The 24277-nt window shown below is 42.5% G+C and overlaps 1 protein-coding gene across 2 annotated transcripts; it reads left to right on the top strand.

The window, feature by feature from the left end:
* Positions 1 to 532: 532 nt before the first annotated feature.
* On the top strand, positions 533 to 23584 carry IMMT (inner membrane mitochondrial protein). Of its 2 annotated transcripts, XM_083582857.1 has the most exons (15): positions 533 to 748; positions 4484 to 4557; positions 5268 to 5454; positions 6375 to 6498; positions 8006 to 8137; positions 9538 to 9624; positions 10832 to 10968; positions 11547 to 11650; positions 12201 to 12336; positions 14420 to 14549; positions 15614 to 15628; positions 17313 to 17536; positions 19279 to 19410; positions 20469 to 20598; positions 22612 to 23584. In XM_083582857.1, the coding sequence occupies exons 1-15, from the start codon at positions 707 to 709 to the stop codon at positions 23217 to 23219; spliced, it is 2262 nt and encodes a 753-aa protein (XP_083438983.1). In that variant the 5' UTR covers positions 533 to 706; the 3' UTR covers positions 23220 to 23584. The 2 variants fall into 2 exon arrangements, with proteins under 2 accessions (XP_083438983.1, XP_083438984.1); XM_083582858.1 differs by lacking the exon at positions 15614 to 15628.
* Positions 23585 to 24277: the final 693 nt, after the last annotated feature.

A 24277-nucleotide genomic window follows, 5' to 3' on the forward strand; every position in this document is an offset into this window, starting at 1 on the left:
CAGTTTAGGAATAAAAATGGCTTCAGGTCGGTCTTCCTGTGCTGATCTATGTACGTGCGGTTATGAACATTGCCATATATCTAAGATCTCAAAATTCCTATCACAGTATTTATGTATCTGATGTTATACCGCTCCATTGCAGAAAAACGCACACCCTCAAAGGGCAGTTCACTAGTTGCAAAGTTGGAAAAGGACCACAAGGGACATCTATAGTCCAACCCCTGCAATGCAGCCATCGAACCCACGACCCTGAGATTAAGATTCCCATGCTCTAGCAACTGAGCTATCAAGCGTCTTTCTTAAAATATTGGCAAACTTCCCCATAACCAGCAGCCACCGCCCCAGTCCAGCAGCAGGAGAAAGAAATAACACGGCCTCTTTTTTTCCTAAGGACCCAGAAACACACAGACAACGAAAGGCTGCGCCTATTCTACAATTGTTGCTCTATATGCTGCCTAGGTAGGCGGGCCGATGGCAGCTCGCCTTCCGATTGGCCGCTGCGGCACAAAAGCGCTCCCTCGCACACGGTCCGGATTGGCGAGCCGCAAGCCCCGCCTCTTCAAGCGCTCGGCCTCAGGGCGGTTGCGCGCAAAGCGGGGCGGAGCGGAGACAGACGCGCATGCGCGCAAGCACGCACGCAGCGTAAGGCCCGAGGCTCGCTTTGCCGCCGCTTTCCGTCGAGCGCCTCCCTCAGCGAACCGGCGTCATGCTGCGGGCCTGTCACCGCGCGGGGAGCACAGCGGCTCAGGTGAGGGGAAGGAGAAAGGCGTGAGGGGGGAACGAACGGGCGGCGGGAGCCTCCTCGAGCGCGTGACGGAGGCGAAGGGCGTCCGTGAGCCCGCGCCTGGCCCGTGAGGAGGAGGGAAGAGAAGACCCGCGAAGGAACCCATTGGCTGCCCATATTGGGGTGGGGGGGCAGCCAGGGGCGTCGGCAGCCGGGACGACTACATTTCCCATCATGCACTGCGGGACGCTTGTGTCTTGTCTCTATATTTCTACTCGTATCTCTAGCTAGATACGTGGCTGCAAGTCTAACCGGGGCTTTCGTAGTTCTTCATTGCCTCAGAGGCGGGCGGAAGAGAGCGAAGCCATGAAACGCTCGTGAGAACGCGTGCTCGCGTGCAGAGGCGGTGCCGTGGATGGGCGCTCCCAGTTGCCGTAGGAGGCTGCTGGGCAGGGTCGCCACCGGAGAGAGGGCTGCTGGGTCTTGTAGGCTCCTTGGATGTCACCTCTAAACCCAGAAACAGGGCCTCCACGGGTTTCCCTCACCACTTCTTGGGGTTTTCACGTGAAGCAGCGAACTGGCTTCCAGGGGTGTGTCCTTTAGCAAGCAGCGCTGATCCATTTTTTTTAAAGCCGGCAAGTCCCTTCTCATAGCTGGTAGAAGGACATGACCTTGCTTTAATTATTCTGTGTCCTAAAGATTACACTGTTTAATATCTGCGGCGAGAAGTGTGCTGGAAAGTCCGCTTTCTCATACATATTAAGCAGGCTTTGGTGGCAGAAAACATTATGCACTTACTCTTGAGATGTTCGTTAGTTTTGCAGGCCACAGTGTCAAAAAGAGATTCTAGGGCTGAGCCTGGTCGCAGAGCAAGGCCTGGTTACCCCACCTTCTTCTGTCATTATCCATTTAGAGATCTTGAAACTACTATTCTAATTAACTAGTAACGGTTTTGGAAAGTGTAGTGGCGTTGGAGCTTCATACTTGCTGGGTTTTTCTTCAAAGCTTAAAATTATTTTTTTGCAATCAGGTATACTTGCCATTTCTATCATGGAACTCAAGGTGGCTTTCAATGATAAAATATACAATGCAAACAGCCCGTGTTTATCACTTAAGAAGCAGCATCCAAAAATGCCTGTTGAAACAAAGTCTTGCTGGAAAGTGTGCAGCAGTTGGGCCAGATAAACTTTGGTCAGGGTAGGTTCTAGATTCTGGACAGCATAACAGCAAAAACAAAACAAAACCCCAAAATTTTCTCACCACATTTCTAACATTTGTGGGGGACTCAGAGAAGGGCCTCAGAGGTAGATCTTAATGCCTGGGGAATTTCCTTTCTGATGGGTTATTATTGAAATAAACTGGTCCTAGACTTGTGCCTTCAAAAGTTAACAATAATAATTGCACTTTAAATTGAGCCCAGCGACAAATTGGTAACCAGTAAAGATGACACTGGATCATTATAATATCACACACACACATTTTCTGCTATAATGTGAATTCAGAGCACCTTATAAGCTTTAAGATAACGGTGAACAATAAAACAATGTACCTGGTATTAAAAGGGAAAAAAACCATGAAAAAACATGCATCCAAAAGAACAGCTTAAAGTGGTAGTGAAAAAAGACACAATGGCATACTGGTAAAACTTTCCAAGGTGTAAGCCCTGCTGAGTATAGTTACACCAGCTGCTGAGTAAACATATGTAGGATTATGCCAATAAAGACCTTGCCATAAGAACACTCACTGAAACCAGCCCTGTTTTTAACATTCTAAAAATGGACAATGTGGTGTTCCATCAAGCAGTCGGGGTGCCACAATTGAAGAGCCCCACTTGCTCGCTTATTCCTGCCCACTGAATTCTGATGTTTAGATTAGTGGAGCAAGAGCTTTGGTGGGTGTTCTTAAAGTGTTCTTTTTGTGAATCCTGTTAGAAAAGGAACTCGAAGATGAAGTTGGAATGGAGCCCCAGATGGCTTATTGCAGAGTTCTTTTTTATTTATTTAGAAAGAAGGGAAAAAGAGAAATTCAAAGAGACAGCTGTGAAAATGTCTGGGACTATGACCAAGGCTGTAATCCTATATGCGCTTAGTAGCAGTGAGCCCCATTGAGCATAATGGGTCTTACGTCTGAATAAATATTCATGGGGTTGTACTGTAAAACATAGCCAGTTTATACATACATTGGTGTAACTCATGTTAAATGTTAGTGGGACTTCGGTAAATGTGCATGTGGCTGCATATGTCATTTTGTTGAATTTTCTGACCTTCTCTAGAAAGTACTCAAAATATGTTTCTAAACACCATTAAGTAACTTTCATATGTTTTGCTCTTGCTGTTCAGTGACAAGACAATCTTACCATCTGGTCTATAATCATTTGTACAGTTCAGCAGAGAGAGAATTTCAGGCCTGTGCACTATAAAGTTGCATATAACTGAATGAATTGTAAAGTGAGATTATTGCATTTCTGTATGCTAGGTTTCTGGGGCACCCTTGTGGTACATTGGGCTGGAAAATACAAGCTACTAAACAACAGAGCTTAGCATGCAGAGTAAAAGCCTTCACGCAAATTGACCAAATACTTTATTGTGTGACTATTTTGAAGCCATTGAAGTCTCACAACTATATGCCAATTCTGACCTTTTGAGCGTGGGTGTTCAAATTCTAGATGCCAATCTGTCTGGCATTTTCAAAGTTATGTTTTCAGTTGATGGAAACTCCTGAGCTAGGGTGTGTCATGGAACACAGACTTCCAGAGTTTTCTATTTCCTAACTTCACATATGGTTTTAATGAAGGTTTTGGGCATCTGTTCTTCCTGTGGAAAAACAGAGTTATGCCAACACTTTTAAAGCAGTATTACAGTACTGTGGGGATTTTTTTTAAAAAAAGGGTTTTCCACAGAAAGATATTTGCTTGTTAGTGGCAAAACGTTTTAGATTGGTATATTAAAAATGATTGCCAGAATATCACGGGCATGTGTGAATATTCTATATAACATCGTAGCAGCTCAGTGAAGGGAATTCTAATTTCAGTAAGTTGTTGCAGTTTTTAACTAATTAAGTTTTAAAACTAACCTGTGTCTGACTGAATTTAATATTGCTATTAATATTTAGTTGCCAATATTTACAACCCACAACCCTGCAAGCTTTTTGTGTGTGTGTGTCAATTTAGGTTCTGTAAACTGATACCAATACTGTTCAGAGTGACTCAATTTATCAATCATTTTGTAAGAGACCCTTTGAAATGAGATAATATATCATGACTGCAAGACTTCCTCTCAATAGTAAATAAGGTTCATAACTTTTTTAAGATCGTGAAATGAGGGATAAAAGGTAATCTGCTTTGTATAATTTTCAGTTAGCGTGTCTGGATCTGAGGTTACAATATTTCATGATCTTGCAATGGAGTTAGTTAGAAAAATACGCTACTCAGTTTGTTTAAGTGTATTAATGCAACTGTATCAGTAGTCACTTGCTTGGTTACCTATGGCAAATAAAAATGGCTTCCAGATGACCAGACATGGTAGTTTTATTAAATAACAAGACCATTAATGGTTGGCGTTCCTTCAGAGTGGGCCACAAATTTTCTTTATGGATACGTGTTGGCAGAAGGGATAATGAGATAATGTTATTTGCAAGTCTCCTCTTAACAAAAAGCAAAGCCGCAGCAACAGAACAATGATTCCGTGGTTCTTTTTGAGCTACATGGAATGGGTTTGAATGGAGCCATTGTTAACCACAAGTTGTTTCTTTTTCCTTTAGACTTGTCTGTGTGGCAGAAGTTCAGTCCGTCCATTACGTCTGGGTCGTGGATATGCTACATCTGGAGAATCTGGGTGGGTAGATCCATCATCTTTTTTTAAAAAAAAATAATCCTCAGTGTGGTGTTCCTTTTGCTAGATAAACCAGTGCCTAGCAAAACATTTTTTTGTTCATTGAGTCAAAAAAAGTGAACAGTAAATAAAGTGTGAGACAGTCTTTTGCCATATAATCGTGCCCCTTCCACATAGATCAGCCGAGGCCATTCTGCACACCATGCCGCCGGCTGGTGTGAATGTGTGAAAGGAATTTATGTGTGGTAGCTAGATTGCGGAGCTGTGTGGCTTCTGCCCTGATGGTGCTTTGACAGTGGCTGGATACAATATTATTATTTTAATTACATTTATTTATATCCTGTTCTTCCTCCCGAAGGAGTCCAAGGTGTTAGAGAAAGCCCTTGGGCTTATTAAATGAACAAGGCTAAACATTTTATTTATTTATTCAATTTATATACCACCCTTTATCAAAGGATCTCTGGGTGGTATAGTGTAATAGAAACTGTAATAGGATCTTCATCTTATTTACAACTGTCCTGTCTATGTATTAAATCCCTTTCTGCATATCCTGCTTCAGCCTCCTTAATTAAAGGGCCAACATTATTTTAATTGGCTTAGAAAAAATTAGACAGCTGTAGCTCTAGGTACTGAACATCTGTAATCCTTGATGCTTTCTGACTTGTACTATAAATTTATTGTTGTATATCAGCATGGATTTTCTTCTTAAACAGTGTCTCTGCAGGCAAAATCATAGGAGCCAGTGTTTTGTTTGTTGGTGGAGGAGTAGGCGGAACTATTTTATATGCTAAGTATGATCCACGCTTCCGAGAAAATGTAGAGAAGACCATCCCTTATTCCAGCAACGTCTTTGACATGGTACTGGGTCCTTCTTTTAGTATTCCAACACCAAAGAAGCCAGTAAGTTTCTATCTTTGCTTTAATAATACACCTGTCATTTTTCCAATTCTTAAGTTGTGCTTTAGATTTTGCACACTTAATGCCACTGAGAAACCTAATTGATTAGAAAGCTGGATGTCCTATTCACTGTCCTCAGGCTTCATAACCGTGATTCAACTGCTGGGGTCAGAGTTCTCGTTGTAAGCTTTTCATGGGTGTACTGAAAGAGGCTGTGATTTCATGGGTTATGAAGATATACTGCCATCTTACTTAAAATGTATGCTATTTAAAGCTGCATTTGCACACTTCTATTCCTGATTCTTTTACTCCTATCAAAATATATTGCTTAACTGCCACACTTTTATAGCATTATACACATTTTCATTGGGATAAACCGGTCCTAGAATTGTCAGATTCCATTTCTGAGAGAGTGCTTGCTTATTAGTTTCAGAGGAGAAAGAATTTCACCAAGTGCCTTCTGTTCCCCTTGTAGTCTCGTGTTGACCGTGAGTGCCCTTTGTGAGTGCCTTCACATGTGCACACGACCTTTCAGTGTGTTGACATGCTGCACAATGAAAGAAATAATCTAGCCTTGGGATATGTTGTCACTTTGAAATGCTGTATCTCTTCTGCTGCTTTTCTTACACTGCCCCAAACTGCTTCTTCCATCTTGTGCAGGGTGGGGCTGATGGGAGTTGTAACTCAGTAGCATCTGGAAGACCACAAGTTATCTACCCCAGTCTAGTAGATAATAGAATTTTTAAAAACTGTTTTCATTTAGGATTATTATATTCAAATCATTGTCCATTTTTCCAAATGTAGAGATTCATATGAACCTCTCGCTTTTAGGAGTTTTGCATATTTAAGTGGTATATCTGTCTTACAAGCATTCTTCATAGTATGCAATTCAATGAGATTTCCACCCCCCCCCCTACACACAGATACAGTCGGGTCCATTGAAAATCTCCTCTGTAACAGAGGTAATGAAAGAATCTAAACAACCTGCTGCCAAAACTGCAAAGAGTAAAACAGAGGAACCCTCAGCTGCTAGTGAGAAAAAAGAAGGTAAGATATGACAGCTATGGACCTTATAAAAATATGCAGGAGGGGGTTGACTTGTTTATGAGCAATTTATGTTTTGGAACTTGAAACTACAGTCATACCTTGGAAGTCAAACGGAATCCGTTTGAAAACCAAAGTGCAGCTTCTGATTGGCTGCAGGATTAAAGAATGTTCTTTTGCAACCTTTCCTTCCAAAAACTCACATACAGTTGCAAAATTCTGCGTTGTGTTCATATGGTGCACATTTATGGTGCAGAAAGCATGGCAATCTAAATTACTAAATTTTATATCTCACCCTTCCGCCGAAAGAAGCCAAGATGGCAAACATCTGCAATAAAAATACAATTTTTAAAAAACCACGTAAAACATTGTAAAAGCATTAGAAACTTCTAAAAACACAATGAAACATGTAACCAAATCATCAGTCTAGATAAGCACACTGAAACAAAAACGTTTTCAGCAGGCGGTTCTTCTTGACACCTGTATTAAATAATTCATCCTTCTACAGTATTGACTCTGTATAGAAACTGGTGTAAAGACTCCTATATCACCACCATCCACTTATGGAACAATTGAGAGAGAAATAAGCCAGTTAATTTGGACATTCACTTTTAATTTATGCCCAGCCGACCTGTTTATAGCCTGGTGATATTGACATGTGCTTGGCAAAATTGGAAGGGTTGCGGTCAGCATGGCATTTATCTTCATTTGAGGTGGGAATGCCCACAGGTAGAAAGATTTCGCGATGAGATACTAAAGAGATCAGCATTGTAACTGGACAAAAAACTGTTGAAACAGGAAAAAGAACGCTTTTTCATTGTTTTATCTGTGGGTGTGTGATTATAGTACTTACAGATTTGATATTCATACCTGTCACAGCCAGACTTGTGATAACATAACTGTGGAAGTGAAATAGAACCCCTACTGTAGTTCTTGGGTATAGTGAACTTTGGAAAATAGACACTGGGAAGCTTAGACATCAAATCCACATGTTTGAAGGGCAAATAGAATGGGATGTCTTTTTTGCAGGATGAAGTTTTTTATTTTTCATGCAAATAAGACTGATAGTATAAGGATGATCCCAGCACCACATGACACATTTTGGAAAAATAATTAATGATTGGAGTGTCCAAGAAGGTACGATCATCTCATGTTGTTTGCATATTCCTTACACATCTTTGTCTGATGAATACGATACTGATGAATTTCTTCTTCCATATTATACCTGCAATGACAGAGAATATTATGTTCCCTTGGTTGTCATATAGTTCTTGCTGTTATTTTTTTGTTTATGGGTGTTGCTGTTTGATACATGCAAACAATTGTGGTTCTGAATAAAGTTTTTCAAAAACCTCAAGAAAGAAGAGTAAGGACCAAATAAAAGCAGTAAAAGAGGCTCAGAATCTTCAAATTATTTTCTTTTTTCAAAAGTTACTCCATTCAGATGGTATGTCAGTTTATAAAATTTTTGCCATGGTTTTAATTTATGTTTGCATGTGGATAATTACAGCATCTTCAGAAGCGGCTCAGATAATTTCAGCAACAGGTGAAGCTGTTTCCGTTCCAGCTCCAGGCATGCAGGAGACAGAACAGAGCAAAAGTCATGCGCCTCTTGAAGGAAAACACAAACCTCCTGATCTAGGTATTGTTTGGTTCTTTTTGCAAACTCCCAGCCTCTTTACTTTTGAAATTCTGAAAGAAAAGAACTTTGCAAAACTAGAGTTACATTGTGATGAATCCCTTTGTTTGTTCCATTGTTCCCTCTGCTGGCCTTACCAAATTTTAATCAAGGTATATGAAGGAAAAGAGAATATATTTATAAGTGATGATAGAATTCACCAGGGGTCCACATATTTTGACTGGCTTCAATAGCCTTGCCAGAATCTCTGTTATAAGGACCTTCCTCCTGCCCTTCAAACAGTCTTAATACAGTACATGTTTCTCTGGAAGAAAGTCATTTTTCTTTTGCCCAATAAAGCTTACTCCCAGGTCAGGAAGTGACTGTAGAGTTGAAACCACAGGTGTCTTCCTCATGCCTTGCCTCCATGAGATATTGAAGACAGTTTCTTCTCAGGTCCATATCTTGGACATGGAAACAGGCAATCATTTTGGCCATTAACTAACCAAGGTGTCCTCAGCATCTTGGCTGCCCACAACAGTCAGGTCCAGTTTGCCTTCAGGGGCCAGAGGAAAACGCACCACCAAAATGGGCTGTCTCAGCATACTCCTCTACCTTGAAGTGGGCAGGGGTTTTCTCTTTTGTTTCACTAAGCCCTTCAAAGTTCTGAATTGGTGCAGAGATGACCCCAGTTTTGAAGCAAGAGAGGAAGGCTAGGGCTCTTTGTATTACATTTGTCAGAAGGCAAACAGAAATATGGAACATGGGTGGTTACGTTATAGTGTTAAGTTCTCGCTGATTTCTGAATGTAATATCCTGGCCGAGCACATTGTCACCTTGCTGAATTTATTATTGCTACCATATTTTTCGCTCTATAAGATGCACCAGACCATAAGATGCACCTAGTTTTTGGAGGAAGAAAACAAGAAAAAAAATATCCAGAATCCCAGAAGCCAGAACAGCAAGCGGGATTGCAGCGCAGCGATCCAGCTTGCTGTCCTGGCTTATGGGATAGCTGCGCGCAGCCTCTCCCGGGCAGGAGGATGAAGGCTCCCCCAAGAGCCACACTCCCTTTAAAGAGCGCACGGAGCATGTGTGCGGTTCTTGGAGGCTTTTCCTCTATGCCGCTCTTTAAAGGGAGTGCTGAGCAGAGCCTCCCATCTGCATTTGCTCCATAAGACGCACACACATTTCTCCTTACTTTTTAGGAGGGGAAAAGTGCGTCTTACAGAGCGAAAAATACGGTAGGTGGATTGGTTTAATCATGGAGCATGACCAGCCAAGAGATCAGTTTGTTGGCAAAATACACTTCTAGAACACTGACCTCTCGGCTGTTTCTTAACAGGGAAATAGCTGCCTCGTGAATAAACTTCTATCAATCTTGGTTTTCAGTGTTTTATTAAAATGTAAACCTTTATACCTAGGTGAAAAACGTGTAAAAGAGAGGCCAGCTGATGAGGTTGCAGCTCGTCTTGCAAAGCAAGATAAAGAGGAACAAGCAAAGGTTTCTGGTATGTAGGCAAACAGTATACCTTGGCAGTTTCAAGTTTGGCTTGCTTTTCAGCTGCAAGTGTAGCTGTGTATAAAGGTGGCTAGTTTTTTGAAGCATTCTATCACTGAAAGTTGTTTTCATAAAATTTCACTTTGCCCTGTCAGCTTCGTCTTGGCATGAAAATGATCTACCTGAGGAGGGGTATACTTTGCCCACATTTTCAGAAAAATCCTATTAAGAATGTCTGAGTTGCAGTAGTTTAAGCATTTTGCTTTGGAGCGGAAGCTTCTCTAACCATTTTTTTGCCTTCCCAGAATGTAACTGCAACTTATTTTGGTGTATAGATTTTCAAATTATTCAATTCCCACCCTTAACTGGCTATGTCATGTAAGCAGTAGAACCTGTTTTACAGTTTCGCACCTTACATTCACTCACAGCTTAGGCTCCGTGCAGTAATGCTTTCCCCCAGGTCTTTCAGTTGAAAGCCAATCAAAGCAAAAAAAGTCTTCAATTGTTTCTGGAAAGTGCAGATAGTGGGCACATGTCATATCTCAACAGGAGTGCTGTTCCACAGAATAGGAGCAGCTGCACTGAAAGCTCTTATGAAGATTGTTGTGGAGTGGGTTTATTGTATTTCTAGAACTTGTGGGAGAAGTTCTCCTGCAGACTGCAATGACCTGGGTATATAGGAATAACCTGTGATCATAATCTCAGCCCCTTCTTCATGTGCCTGCTCCATGAGAGGTCTGGAGGGTGGCAACCTGTGAACGGGCCTTTCCCGTGCTGGCTCCCCATTCATACAATGCTTTCGCCAGGGAGGTTTGCCTACTGGTTTCATTACATATCTTTAGGCGCTAGGCAGAAATGTTCCTCTATAACCAGGCCTTTGTCTGATTAAAAAATCTGTGGCCTTTTTCAAAGTGGGGGAGTTTGTTTCTTTAATTTTGATTCTGGAATTTTATGCTGTAAGCTGCCCTGTGAAGGGTTGTATATAGATTTAATCAAGAAAATACAGTAAATTATATGTTAGCTCCAGCATCTTGAACTTGGCTTAGTAGCAGATTGGGCAGCCAGTGCAAATGCACAAGCTGGGGGTAGTTTGCCCCCAGAAGCAGCCTAGCTGCCATAATCTGAGCCAGACGCGTATGGGAAGAAGGAAATACAAAACCGTGCTATGCAAGATGAGAAGTGGACAAGTCAAATTGTTTTACTTCTTCTCTCACCAGCTCTTGCAGCGACCTTGGAAAGTGCTTTGAATGGCACTGCTCGTGCAACCGTGCATGCGATTACACTCCAGGAGGCTGCCGTGCAGGCTGTCAATCTTCATGCCCAGAAGTTAAGAGAGGCTATGGATAATTCTGAGGTGTGTGTTTGCTTAATTACTTTAATTACTGCGCTTTCACCAATGGGGCCTCCCCCCCCAAAATGGGTTGTAATTAAAAAAAAATGTGTTGTAATCCAAAAAAAGGGACACACAATTCCGGGTTTGACGTGGTTGTAATCCAAAACGGTTGTAATCCAAAGTGGTTGGAAACCAAGGTACCACTGTACAGTACTTGGTTTCTTCAACTATATCTGAGAAGGTGACTTTCATGATAATTGGAAATTCTTACTCACTGATGGATGGATGGATGGAGTTACCTGTTTCTGTATATACTGCTTCATCAGAGCACAATGTAGGTCTGATCTTCCTTTTCTGCTGCTTGCGTTACATCACGCAGACTTATTTTCTGCTTGTGTAGAGAAACGTTTGTAAAAATACATGTTGCACAACAAATTTGATGGCAAGCTATGATCATTTTCCATGTTCTTTGTAAACATGTAGAATTTATCAGATGAGGAGGCATCTGATAGATTTTTGGCCGTTTGTGTAAGTGTGTGCTGATTTCTAACAAGCAGTTAGAAACCTGAGAAATTGAGGACGATTGTGCATTTTGCTAGGTTCCAAGTGATAAAAAGGCAACTCAGTGGAGGACATTGGAGGAAGCGTTGAAGGACCGTAGAAGAGCTGTGGATGAAGCTGCAGACGTCCTTTTAAAAGCCAAGTAAGATTTCTTAGCTTCAGCAGGAATCCGGTAGGAAGCAAACAATGGGATTTAATGAAATTAAGATGATAAAAATAATAATAAAATGTTTAAATATGACTAATAGAGCCAGTGTGGTGTAGTGGTTAAGAGCGGTAGTCTCGTAATCTGGGGAACCGGGTTTGCGTCTCCGCTCCTCCACATGCAGCTGCTGGGTGACCTTGGGCCAGTCCCACTTCTCTGAAGTCTCTCAGCCCCGCTCACCTCACAGAGTGCTTGTTATGGGGGAGGAAGGGAAAGGAGATTGTTAGCCACTTTGAGACTCCTTCGGGTAGTGATAAAGCGGGATATCAAATCCAAACTCCTCCTCCTCTTCTTCTAATATGGGGCTATGCACATAAAATAGCTTTTTATGCAGACATCAAGCTTGATGTTCAGTGGTTAGGAATGGTAGGTTCAGCGCTCACCCCAAAAGCACTGCCATGGACTGACAGATTTTATATTTCACGTTTTTCTTTTAACAGATAGTGAATATTAATATAGCTAATTGGTGGCTTCTGATTCTGTTTAGAGAAGAATTGGAGAAAACGAAGGAAGTGATTGATGGTGCCAAGAAGTCTCAGATTCCTGGGGCCAAGCCTCACATCCAAGCTGCAGAAGAGAACCTTCGTCATATGATCGTTGATCTGGACAATGTGGTCAAAAAGGTAAACTTTGGCCAAATTAGCTTTAATGATTTCCAATTGAATGCTTATGAATATCCAGTTGGATGCTTGTGAATATGATTTCCATTTGGATGTTTATTCACATTATGAATATAACAGAGCACTTGAGTACTTGTGAGAGTGTCTTTGGGATATCAGAGCATCTGAGAACTAACCTCATCTTCTAAACTGTTGTATTTGAACCATAAGGAAGTAGACAGTGGTGAAAAAGTCTTAATGAGTTTTTTACGTTGGCAGAATCTGTGACTTTGATATGAGTTGTACAGGGCTTGAGGCAATGACAGTCATTCGGTACAGCCAGTGCTTTTTCCCCCCCTTAAAAAAATGTTTGGGGTACTCTCATTTTCCTACTCATGTTGAAATACTGCTCCTCAATGAGGCCAAACTTAGATTCACAAAATGTTTAGGGGTATGTGTCCTCCCAGAAAAAAATCACTGGGTACAGCACATAAAGGCACAGCTATACTCAGAGATGGCACTATGCTGATTTTTCTTGGCCTCAAGCCTAAGATTCAGGGAACCTTTTTGAGTACAGGCAACCTCTCATTGATGCATGTTCAATATGTGCGCAACTGCACATACGTATTGCGCCGAATTTGGAAGCGACCCCAAAAGGGGCGTGGTGGGGGCAGAACAGGGTGTTTGCAGAATTTTTCAATTATATTTCATATATACGCAATTTCACTTGAATGTGTGGTGCCTTGGAATTTAGCTTCTGGGTAAATTGGGAGTTACCTGTATTTGCTCAGCTCTTTGTCACTCTCCTTAAGATATTTCAAAATCAATGTTGTAGGCTGTGGTTTTTACGGCTGGTTGCTAATGACGTATTAGTAACCAATTGTGATCAGGCACAGTAGCTCTCAGTGCATGTGTCTCTTAAGCTTCTGGAAACAGGAGAGACTACATCTCTTTTTAGAACTGCTCTTTGTGATTTAACTTAGTAAGCTTGTTCAGGTAATCTGTTTATTAAGCTGAGAACAGCACAAGCCTTTTGCCTGTGCATGGAGCCGCTTTGCTCCTTCCTCTGCACCAAACAAGTAGGAAACCTCTAATTAACCGTAACCCCCCATTCACCCAAATTGGAAAAACCATGGTTACCAACTTTGGAAGAAGCTAATAGTAAACCTTAGTTGAATATCCTGGCTTGTTCAGAAGCCAGTAATCATTGTTTCCTGGTTTGGATGAAATGGAAAAATGTGGCTAATTTTGAATTTCCTGGTTTTTTCACTGCCAAATATATGCAGGCAAGACTTGTGCCAATTTTGCTTTAGCTGCTCTTATTTTGTAACTTTTAAAAAATGTGTTTTGGTTTTGATTTTTGTAATGTACCAAACAGAGTAAAAATGTTTAAACCAATGAACCAGTTAGTGGCTGTGCAGTAATTCAATGTCCCTGTTCCTTATCTCCTCTGTCTTCAAGAGGGATAAAATGTCTGCCTGTATAGGCTTTCTGTTGAAATGTGATTCCTCTGCCTTTCTTTTATTAGATTCCGTATGCAATGCAAATGTAGTTGTCCTAGTTTAGGTCTTTCAAGTTAAAAAATATCAAATATTTTGTTTCTGCTCTGAACATTAAGTACATTCAGATGAGTATATTGTATAAAAGCCCTTGCAACTACTCCTCCCTGCTTTAACTACATGCTTTTACAATTAGACCTTTGCCCTAATTTCCAGCTGTGTATGTAATGCAGTGACTTCTGGTGTCTGCAAAGAGTGGTTAATGAATTTGAATGAGTATTAGACTATTACAGTGGTACCTCGGGTTAAGTACTTAATTCGTTCTGGAGGTCTGTTCTTAACCTGAAACTGTTCTTAAACTGAAGCACCACTTTAGCTAATGGGGCCTCCTGCTGCCACCGCACCACCAGAGCACGATTTCTGTTCTCATCCTGAAGCAAAGTTCTTAACCTGAGGTACTATTTTTGGGTTAGTGGAGTCTGTAACCTGAAGCATATGTAACCCGAGGTACCACTGTATTTCATTTTTAATCTTCATTGTCTTGCCAGCTAGAAATATTTGCAGGGCCTGCCTTAAGAATTTTTTCCTTTTCTCTATTTATTCCTTAGGTGCAAGCAGCCCAGTCAGAAGCTAAAATAGTAACTCAGTACCATGAACTTGTAACCAAAGCAAGAGAAGAATTTCAGAAAGAGCTTGATAGTGTTACTCCAGAAGTTCAGTCTGGTTGGAAGGGACTAAGTAAGTAATATGTTTAGTTGTGGTCCTGACCGTCTCTACTGGTACGCCAAAGTTTAGAGCACTAAATAAAACTTTCATTTTTTATTTAGTGCTCTAAACTTTACAAAGGAACAGTTACAAAGGAACAATTAGGAACTTAAAGGGAGCTCTCGATTGTTCCTTTGCAAGCAGGGCTCTCTTGTCACTTTGATCAACTATATTATAGTGGTCCTTGTTTGGGAACTTACGGGTTTGGTGCACAGTCACACATAAATTGGGCATGGCTAAAACGTTTGCTGCCTTATATATTTGAGCTTTTAATAAGCAGAGGGGGTTGGGGTCAAAAATTAAAATGAGGAAAAGCTAAAAGCATTTAAAAACCATAAATTAGAAGTAAAAGAAAAAGTGTGTGTGTTAACCAAGATAAAGTCTGATTGTTTTACAGAAAAAAACAAGAGAGGCGGGATATGTACATTTCCTTAATAAATAGAACACATTTCTGTTGGAACAGTAGTTATGAGAGTTTGTTTCCTTCACTCTGCTCTCATCTAAGTATTTAATAGAAAGAGGGTAAAGGAATAACCGATAAACTTATGTCTGAATAACACATTTGAAGGGAGTGTGTGCCTGTGCTCTCAGTTTATCTGAATTGGGACACTAAGTTGTACCTCCTCAGAAGGGAGTATAATAATATTTTCAAGGTGGGTATCAGCATGCACACTCTAGCACTGTTTGCACTTTTTAAAAGTGCATGAAATCTGGGCTTTTTGAGTTTGGTGGGGTCTGATAAAGCTTTTCTGAAGGACAGAAGACCTTGGGGGCGGGGAAAACACCAGGCGCCCTTCGCCCTCTCCAATTAATGGCTGTAATTAACTTAGATTATTGTAAGCCTCCACACTTCAGCATGGCCCAGATGGTTTTATGAAATGAACCATTCCATGCTGTACTTTCAAGTATACTCTTTATTAATGATTGAATTGTCTGCTTGCATCTGTGCTCTTCCACTCCTGCATGCTTCTAACGGCTCGTTGATCTGCTTCTGTGGACATGCTTTAATTTTTCCAAACCTTCATTTTCTCTTGCAGAGATAACTGATATCGGTGAGTTCTTTTCTCATTTCTGCTTTCTGTAAACGCTGTGTGCCTTGTGCATTTCTTCTTGGGAATGGGATGGCAAGTACATGTATCCAGGTTGCTTCAATTGTTTGGCTTTTTACTTCTAAGAGTAACTAGAGGCTCTAGTTTGGTGTGTTACTAAAAAGAAGATGATCTGTTTTGACAGTCACAAGGCTGTGAGTGTAGATAATCATCAGTGCACCTCTAGTTATATGTGATGGTGGCCTGAGTAAAAACAAATCCCTAAGCTGTCTGCAGATGACTGTTTTACAGATGGCTGGAATGTAGGACTGAACGTAAAAAACCGTTACTGTTAGACCTATGCCACCAACCTTCATTCCCTTTGAGAAAATCTACTATAGCAGAAGAGTCAGCTATTAAAGCCCCAAGAGCAAAACATCTGTTTCTGCTTACACCAGCCCCTCTGTAGACTAAGCAAATTGACCAGTGGGGAGCATGTTGCAGTTAATACCCATCTTGTATATCACGCATGCACATACTACACAAATACTATGCATCGAGTGGTTCATGCTTCTCAAAGTTAAGTTATAGCTGACATTGGAGAGAGGCTTGCTTAGGATAAACAAGATACTTGTGTGCTGTAAGAACCTCCAATATCAAACCAGTTTTAACATGAATGCGTTTGCCGGCAGACTTCATCCTTTATATTCAGCCCAAAATATTTGCTGCAATATTCTTTTCAGCTATTCCAGTGTTTCATTTAGCTCTTTTTACTTCTTAACATTATTGTTTTAATGGTAGTTGGTTGACTCCATGAGACCATTCAGAAATCCCTGATTTAACCTCCCTCCACTAATGCAATTTTTGTCCTTTCTTTTTCACATGAATTCACAAAGCCCAGAGTATATGCTATGTTTTTTTCTTTTGTTTTGCTTGAGATGATCTTTGGGTAAGAAAATACACTTGTAAAGTATATTTTTGTTTTTATCTGATTAGGTCAGTGGGCATCACTTTTTTCCTCCTCTCATTTAATACTAGTCCCAGGCCCCAAAAGGTATCCTGAAATTTTAGACTCAATACAGATGACGTCCTGCTTCTAGGAATAATAATAATAATAATAATAATAATAATAATAATAATAATAATTTATTATTTATACCCCGCCCATCTGGCTGAGTTTCCCCAGCCACACTGGGCAGCTCCCAATCAAGTGTTAAAAACAATACAGCATTAAATATTAAAAACTTCCCTGAACAGTGCTGCCTTCAGATGTCTTTTGAAGATAGGATAGCTGCTTATTTCCTTCACATCTGAGGGGAGGGTGTTCCACAGGGTGGGCACTACTACCGAGAAGGCCCTCTGTCTGGTTCCCTGTACGACACTGTACTGTACTATATATATATATATATATATATATATATATATATATATATATATATATATGAACTACAATGAGAGAAGCTTAATTTGGTGAACATTTTCTTTGAAAAGCACAGAAACCCCTCTTGGGTTTCATTCCTGGCAGCTTTCTTTTGAATGAACAGCATTATCCTGTGTTCTGAACCAAGGGGAATATGCAGTCATATTTGACCAGCCACATCAGTTTAAAATATTATCTATTACCTGCTTTGCCCATGCAAATAATTAGATTATAAAGGTCTGATGTCCTTTTTACAGTTTGCTGTATCTAACCGTCTTCTCTCTTCAGCTGGCAAGCTGACAACAGACGACTTGAACTCTCTCATTGCTCACGCTCACCGACGTATAGACCAACTCAACAAGGAGCTGGTGGAGTTGAGAGTCCGAGAACAGCAGCACATTGAGACAGCCCTGGAAAAGCAGAAACTGGAAGATAAAAAAGCTTTTGAGTCAGCGGTGGCAAAGGCACTAGAACGTCATAAGAGCGAAATCCAAACTGAACAGGAAAAGAAGGTAAGCACTGTTCTTCTTTTCCAGTCTTGTCGTGATCATTCTCTGGCTGTGTATGCATGCAGCTGCACACACAATGCTTTTAGTCGTTTGAAAGGGAAGAACACAGAACGTTAATTCTGCTGAGTAATATGAGCAGATGTCCGTACAGCTTTGTACACTGTGGATCTGGTTCTCGATAGGTTTTTAGTACATACTTTCAGTTACAGTGGTGCCCCGCAAGACGAACGCCTCGCAAGACGAAAAACCCGCTAGACGAAAGGGTTTTCCGTTTTGGAGGCGCTTCGCAAAACGAATTTCCCTATGGGCTTCCTTCGCAAGACGAAAGCCCATAGGGAAATCTCCAGGACAGCGGGGAAGCGCAGCGCGTCTTCCCCACTGTCCTCTGACCTCCTCCGAAGGCTGGCGGTGGGGCGGAGAGACCTCCTCCCGCTGCCAGCCTTCGGAAGGCTGCTCTGAAGGCTGGTGGCGGGAGGAGGTCTCTCCGCCCCACCGCCAGCCTTCGGAAGGCTGCTCCGAAGGTTGGCGGCGGGAGGAGGTCTCTCCGCCCCACCGGCAGCCTTCGGAAGGCTCCTCCGAAGGCTGGCGGTGGGGCGGAGAGACCTTCTCCCCGCGCCAGCCTTCGGATGGCTGTCCTGAAGACTTGCGGTGGGAGGAGGGTTTTCCTTCCCACCGCCAACATTCAGAATGCTGTTCTGAATGTTGGCGGTGGGGAGGAAAAACCCTCCTCCCACCGCAAGCCCCGGGAACAGAGGAGAAGCGCTGCGCGCCTTCCCCTCTGTTCCCGTACCTGTCCTGAAGGCTTGCGGTGGGGAGAAAAGCCCTTCTCCACACCGCCAGCCTGGCAAGTGGTCTCCATAGGAACGCATTAATTGATTTTCAATGCATTCCTATGGGAAACCGTGCTTCGCAAGACGAAAAACTCGCAAGAAGAAAAAACTTGCGGAACGAATTAATTTCGTCTTGCGAGGCACCACTGTACTCGGTTGCACTGCCCAGGGACCCACCTTAGACACAAGATCCATCTACCAGCAGACACAGTCAAGGGAAGCTTTTGGACCAATTAATAAGTGGAACTGGCTGCAGCAACCAAGACAGCTAAGCAGTTGCTGTGATGCGGGTTGTTCAGAAATAAGGTGCAGTTCCTGGCAAATTTATGGGAAAAGGCCATTCTCTGTGCATCATCAAACCAGTATGACCATGCACCCATCTAAAAACTCCTTTTAACTGTCTTCTTCGGTCACTAATAAGTCTTGTAAAAATCCTGAAAAAGCTGCTCCTTTAAGAAAATAATGTACCTGCATTTTATTGTAAAAGAAGGAAACATAAGAAAGTGTTCAACATGTTTTTTGTTTTGTATGCACTCCCTTTAACCTCCCCAGCGTATTCGCAGTGAGACACCTTTTTTTCGCTTTTGCGACTTTTTCAGTTAGATTCCAGAGGACAGATTCATTTTAAGCCTGTTTCGCTTTCAAAAGCACTCTTAGCTCTTTTTAAATATGGGGAAGGCAGTCAGAAATTTCAAAATGGTTGTTGTAGTGACAAGTTCACCAATGTATTAGTTCACGTGACACAGCATTGTTTACCAGGGTTTTGTAGGTCTCTTAGGGGATAGGTCCCATTTCTTAGATAAAATTGCTCTTTGTCCAGTGGCTCAGGTGTGGGTATCTGTTCCTGTAAAATCAGCTAATTACATTGGCCCCTAATAGGCTACAAAGTGGTGACTGCTAGTGACTTTTTGGCAGGTTGAAGAAGCCAGAGAAGTAATGGAGACTGAAATGAGGACTCAGCTCCGCCGGCAGGCTGCTGCACATGCTGATCACTTGAGAGATGTGCTCAAAATCCAAGAGCAAGAACTCAAACTGCAATTTGACCAGGTGGGGTTTGTGATATGATTGTGAAGGGTCCGTTGGCTTTGAGTGTAGCGTTTTGCTTCACTATAGTCTCAAAAGACTTGCCTTTTTAATGTATTCTTAATGCATTTTTAATCTTTTGTTGGAAGCTGCCCAGAGTGATTGGGGAAACCCAGCCAGATGGGTGGGGTATAAAGATTGTTGCTGTTGTTGTTTTATTATTGCCTTCTTAAAATCTTGATCCCAGCCATGATAATGCAGAAGTGCCATTGATCTAAGCTGAAGTTGTTTCTATGTAAGTGCTTATGATTGTGCATTTGTGGATTTATTTCCGCTGACCTCAGCAAACACATGATTTAATTCCACGTATATGTGGGACAATATGTTTTATTACATACTTGATGTCCTAAATCCGATTCTAGTCACAAAGGTGGCAATAATTCTTTGTTGTAGTGTGGCTTTTTCTTTTCTCCATCAGGACAGGCTCCATCATAAATCATTTTAAATATTAATGGGAAAAAGACGGTTTTTTGATGCTACAATGTACACTGCCCAGCTCAAATAGGCACTAAAAATCTGACATCTTTAGAAATGGTTCTTAAGAAGATGATCGCTGGTGTAGCAGCATTCGAAGCTCCCATTGTTCTAGGCACGTTTTGCGACAGGGAATTTCATTATTGTGAGCAGTTTCTGAGCTCGGGGCACAGTACTGCACTTAAAATTTCAGAAAACTGCCACTGATGGAAGTAAAGAGGACCTTTTTCTGAAGACTGGAGAAGGGACCCTCATAAGAATATTAAGTGGGCGGGCAGTGGAAGTATTTTTTTTTTTTGCAGTCTTACAATGAGAACTAGACGATGTGAAAAATGAACATAAAAGTTTAGCTGCAGTTCATTCATTTTCAGCTTTGTATTGTTATAAAAGAGTGCACCTAGACACTCCATTGTGGCGCCCATAACCTAGGTTTAAGGTGCTGTTTAGCTCCTAGCTTTCATATCTCAGTTTCTAACACTGTGGTGTACTCACCTTGGGAAGATGATAGCGTTCATGAAATCTTATTTTGATACTGTGTTTGGTTTCAGGACTTGTCAGAAAAACTCAGTGAACAAGAAATGCAGTATAAACGCCTTACTCAGGAACAGCTTGACAATTTCACTCTGGACATCAACACAGCCTATGCCAGGCTGAGGGGAATTGAGCAGGCCGTTGAAAGTGAGTATGGGAAATCTGACAGGAGTGTTGCTGTCTGGCTAATTTCGTTTTCTGATTGAGTAACCCTGGTCTAGGGATGCGGGTGGCGCTGTGGGTTAAACCACAGAGCCTAGGACCTGCCGATCAGAAGGTCGGCGGTTCGAATCCCCGCAACGGGGTGAGCTCCTGTTGCTCGGTCCCTGCTCCTGCCAACCTAGCAGTTCAAAAGCACGTCAAAGTGCAAGTAGATGAATAGGTACCGCTCTGGTGGGAAGGTAAACGGCATTTCCGTGTGCTGCTCTGGTTCGCCAGAAGCGGCTTAGTCACGCTGGCCACATGAACCGGAAGCTGTACGCCGGCTCCCTCGCCCAGTAAAGCGAGATGAGCGCCGCAACCCCAGAGTCGGCCACGACTGGACCTAATGGTCAGGGGTCCATTTACCTTTAACCCTGATCTATCATACTGGCTCCAAGCATGCCAAAACGCCCTGGATTGGAATGGTTGGTTGGAATGGTGAGAGGCAGTCCCTATAGCTGATCCCTTTGTCATGCACAAAGAGGCAGATGCTACCACTTGCACTGATTGTGGGAACAAATTGTAATCTCCCTCTGCTTCATGTGCGGCTCTCTGCTCCTGATGGTATTCAACTACAGTGGTACCTCGGGTTAAGAACTTAATTCGTTCTGGAGGTCCGTTCTTAACCTGAAACTGTTCTTAACTTGAGGTACCACTTTAGCTAATGGGGCCTCCCGCCGTGCCGCCGCCACGCAATTTCTGTTCTAATCCTGAAGCAAAGTTCTTAACCCGAGGTACTATTTCTGGGTTAGTGGAGTCTGTAACCAGAAGCGTCTGTAACCCGAGGTACGGTAGTACCATTAAATTATTAAATTCAGAATATATACAGTGGTACCTCGGGTTACATACGCTTCAGGTTGCAGACGATGAGAACAGAAATCGCGCGGCGGTGCAGCGGCAGCAGGAGGCCCCATTAGCTAAAGTGGTACCTCAGGTTAAGAACAGTTTCAGGTTAAGAATGGACCTCCAGAACGAATTTTACTGAAGACACCACTGACCTTATTGGACCTAACTTGCTAATTTCAGAGGGTCTGCTCCACACCAAAATTCTGGCATGACCCTTTGTGAATCTGGAGCGGACTGAAGGACTTTGCAGTGACGTGATACACTCAAGCTGAAAATGCTAGACCCGGATAACTCTGGTTCTTTTTCATCGTATGTGATGTATTTAGGGGAGGCCTCAAGAGTTAATCTCCAGCCACTAAAGAGAGAATTGCCAGACCAAATCAGCAGAGGCTCAGGCATACTTTCCCCCTCTTCTCTATGACAGAATGTGGCAGGAAGGTAGATAACATGCATAGATAACTTCTGTAGATAACATGCATAGGTCAACTTGGAAAGGCCAGATCTCAGTAGATGCATTGCTTGCTCCTGTAGGCTGCCAAATGACCAGTCTGCACAGCAGGATTTGCCAACCTGGTTCCCCCAGGCTTTGGACTAGAACTCCCATCAGCCACAGCTAGGTTGGCGGAGCCTGCTATACATAAACAGCTGTAAGCAAACTAAGGCCCACCTTAGTTTGAGAGCTGGTGCAGCGCATGGGATATGAAATGTGAGTTGTGATGTCACTGGCTCAGGTGTATCCTGTTGCAAGCCATCATTCTGTCCGAGCCATGCACTGAAGTACAGTGGTACCTCGGGTTACATATGCTTCAGGTTACAGACTGAAATAGTATCTTGGGTTAAGAACTTGGCTTCAGGATGAGAACAGAAATCATGCTCTGGCGGCGTGGCGGCAGCAGGAGGCCCCACTAGCTAAAGTGGTGCTTCAGGTTAAGAACAGTTTCAGGTAAAGAACGGACCTCCGGAACGAATCAAGTACTTAACCCGAGGTACCACTGTACTAATCTTGCCCTACGAAGTTACTTCTCTTGGGGTTCTTGAGCTAATGTATGAGCCACTTAATCACTGTTTAAAAGTGAACTTGCTGTTAAGCCACTGTGGGATTTTATGTTACAGGCCATGCTGTTGCTGAGGAGGAAGCCAGGAAGGCCCATCAGCTGTGGCTTTCGGTTGAAGCTCTGAAGCAAAGTATGAAAACTGCTTCTGGAGACAGCCCCACCGAGCCTCTAGAGAGTGCAGTAGAAGCCATCCAGGCCAGCTGTTCTGACAACACGTTCACCCAGGCCTTAACAGCTGCGCTTCCGCGGGAATCGCTCAGTCGAGGAGTGTACACAGAAGAGGCGCTAAGGGCACGCTTCCACACTGTCGAAAAGCTGGCGAAGAGGGTGGCCTTGATAGACGAAACGAGAAACAGCTTGTATCAATACTTCCTCTCTTACCTCCAATCCCTTCTCCTCATGCACCCTCAGCAGCTGAAGCCGCCTTCTGAGCTAGGCCCCGAAGACCTGGACACATTTAAGTTGCTCTCTTACGCATCCTATTGCATCGAACATGGAGACCTGGAGCTGGCAGCCAAGTTTGTCAATCAGTTGAAAGGGGAATCCAGGAGAGTGGCTCAGGACTGGCTGAATGAAGCTCGGATGACGCTAGAGGCAAAACAAGTGGTGGATATCCTGACTGCCTATGCCACTGCTGTGGGTTTAGGAACAACTCAGGTGGACTGATGCAGATGAGCTATGCAAGGCTACCGTGTCTTCAGAACCACACAAATGCAAGATTCGTTAACAGTGCCGGGGAGGAAACCAAAGGTTTAGATCTAGGAGGTTTGGAAAACCGTACCAGAGTTGTGATGTCACTTGGCAAGACGTGGTGTTCTGTCTCTAGTTTTCTTCTCACTTAGCACCGGTTGCATTTGTATCTCCCCCCCTCAGCCATTTATCATGTCTGGAATGTTTTTTTTGCAACTTGCATAACAAAATTTTATGTTTCCAGGTAACTGATCAGGCTTGTGAGCCAACCAAAATAATGTTTATAACCTCTATTACTGATTCACCCACTTGGTGCACTTAAATAAATGGTGTTAAACCCACCATCTTGCTTTTCCTCCCCCCCATTTCTGCTTAGATAAGTAATATCCTGAAAGAAAATAGTTGCTCTTAGGATGTTTACTGGGTTGGTCTCCTTATAACTCTCATAAGGTGGAATGTGGTAACAAGACTGTGAATTCTGAAGTTCTCAGGAGTGCAGGAAATGTCGACTTCTGGACAAAGTACTGTGAATAGATACTTTGAAGTGTATAGTCAATCCTTGTTGAAAGCTAAAGGACTGGCTGATTAAGATTCCTGATAAGGTCAGCAACTTTTGATTTCTTTTCTACCTAATGTAAATATTGCTCTTGGATAACTTGTCAGATACATCTTTTAAGGGTAGCATGCCAGAGCATGGTGCAAATGATGCTCTTGAGCACCTGCCCAATAAGGAGGCTTTTTGTTGTTTATACAGGCATTATACAGGGTGTAGAAAAAATACAGTTGACTTGCAGAGTGCACAGGGGTTACACTCTAGGAACTATGCGTATAACCAAAATCATATATAGTCAAAGCAACCCTGGAACTGCCCCCATGTGAGCATCTCTACATTTTTGAAACTGATGCACTGAGCAGACCTCACCCCCCAAGATCTTGCTTACTGGGCGCTGGGAGACTCCTGTGAGATCCCAGTGCGGAAAGTGATTTTGCACCTTGCAAGTGTTTACTTCGTGCGATTTCAGCTGGTGGCTGGC

This window comes from Podarcis filfolensis (assembly GCF_964270895.1).
Source record: "Podarcis filfolensis genome assembly, chromosome: 13".
Lineage (NCBI taxonomy): Eukaryota > Metazoa > Chordata > Lepidosauria > Squamata > Lacertidae > Podarcis > Podarcis filfolensis.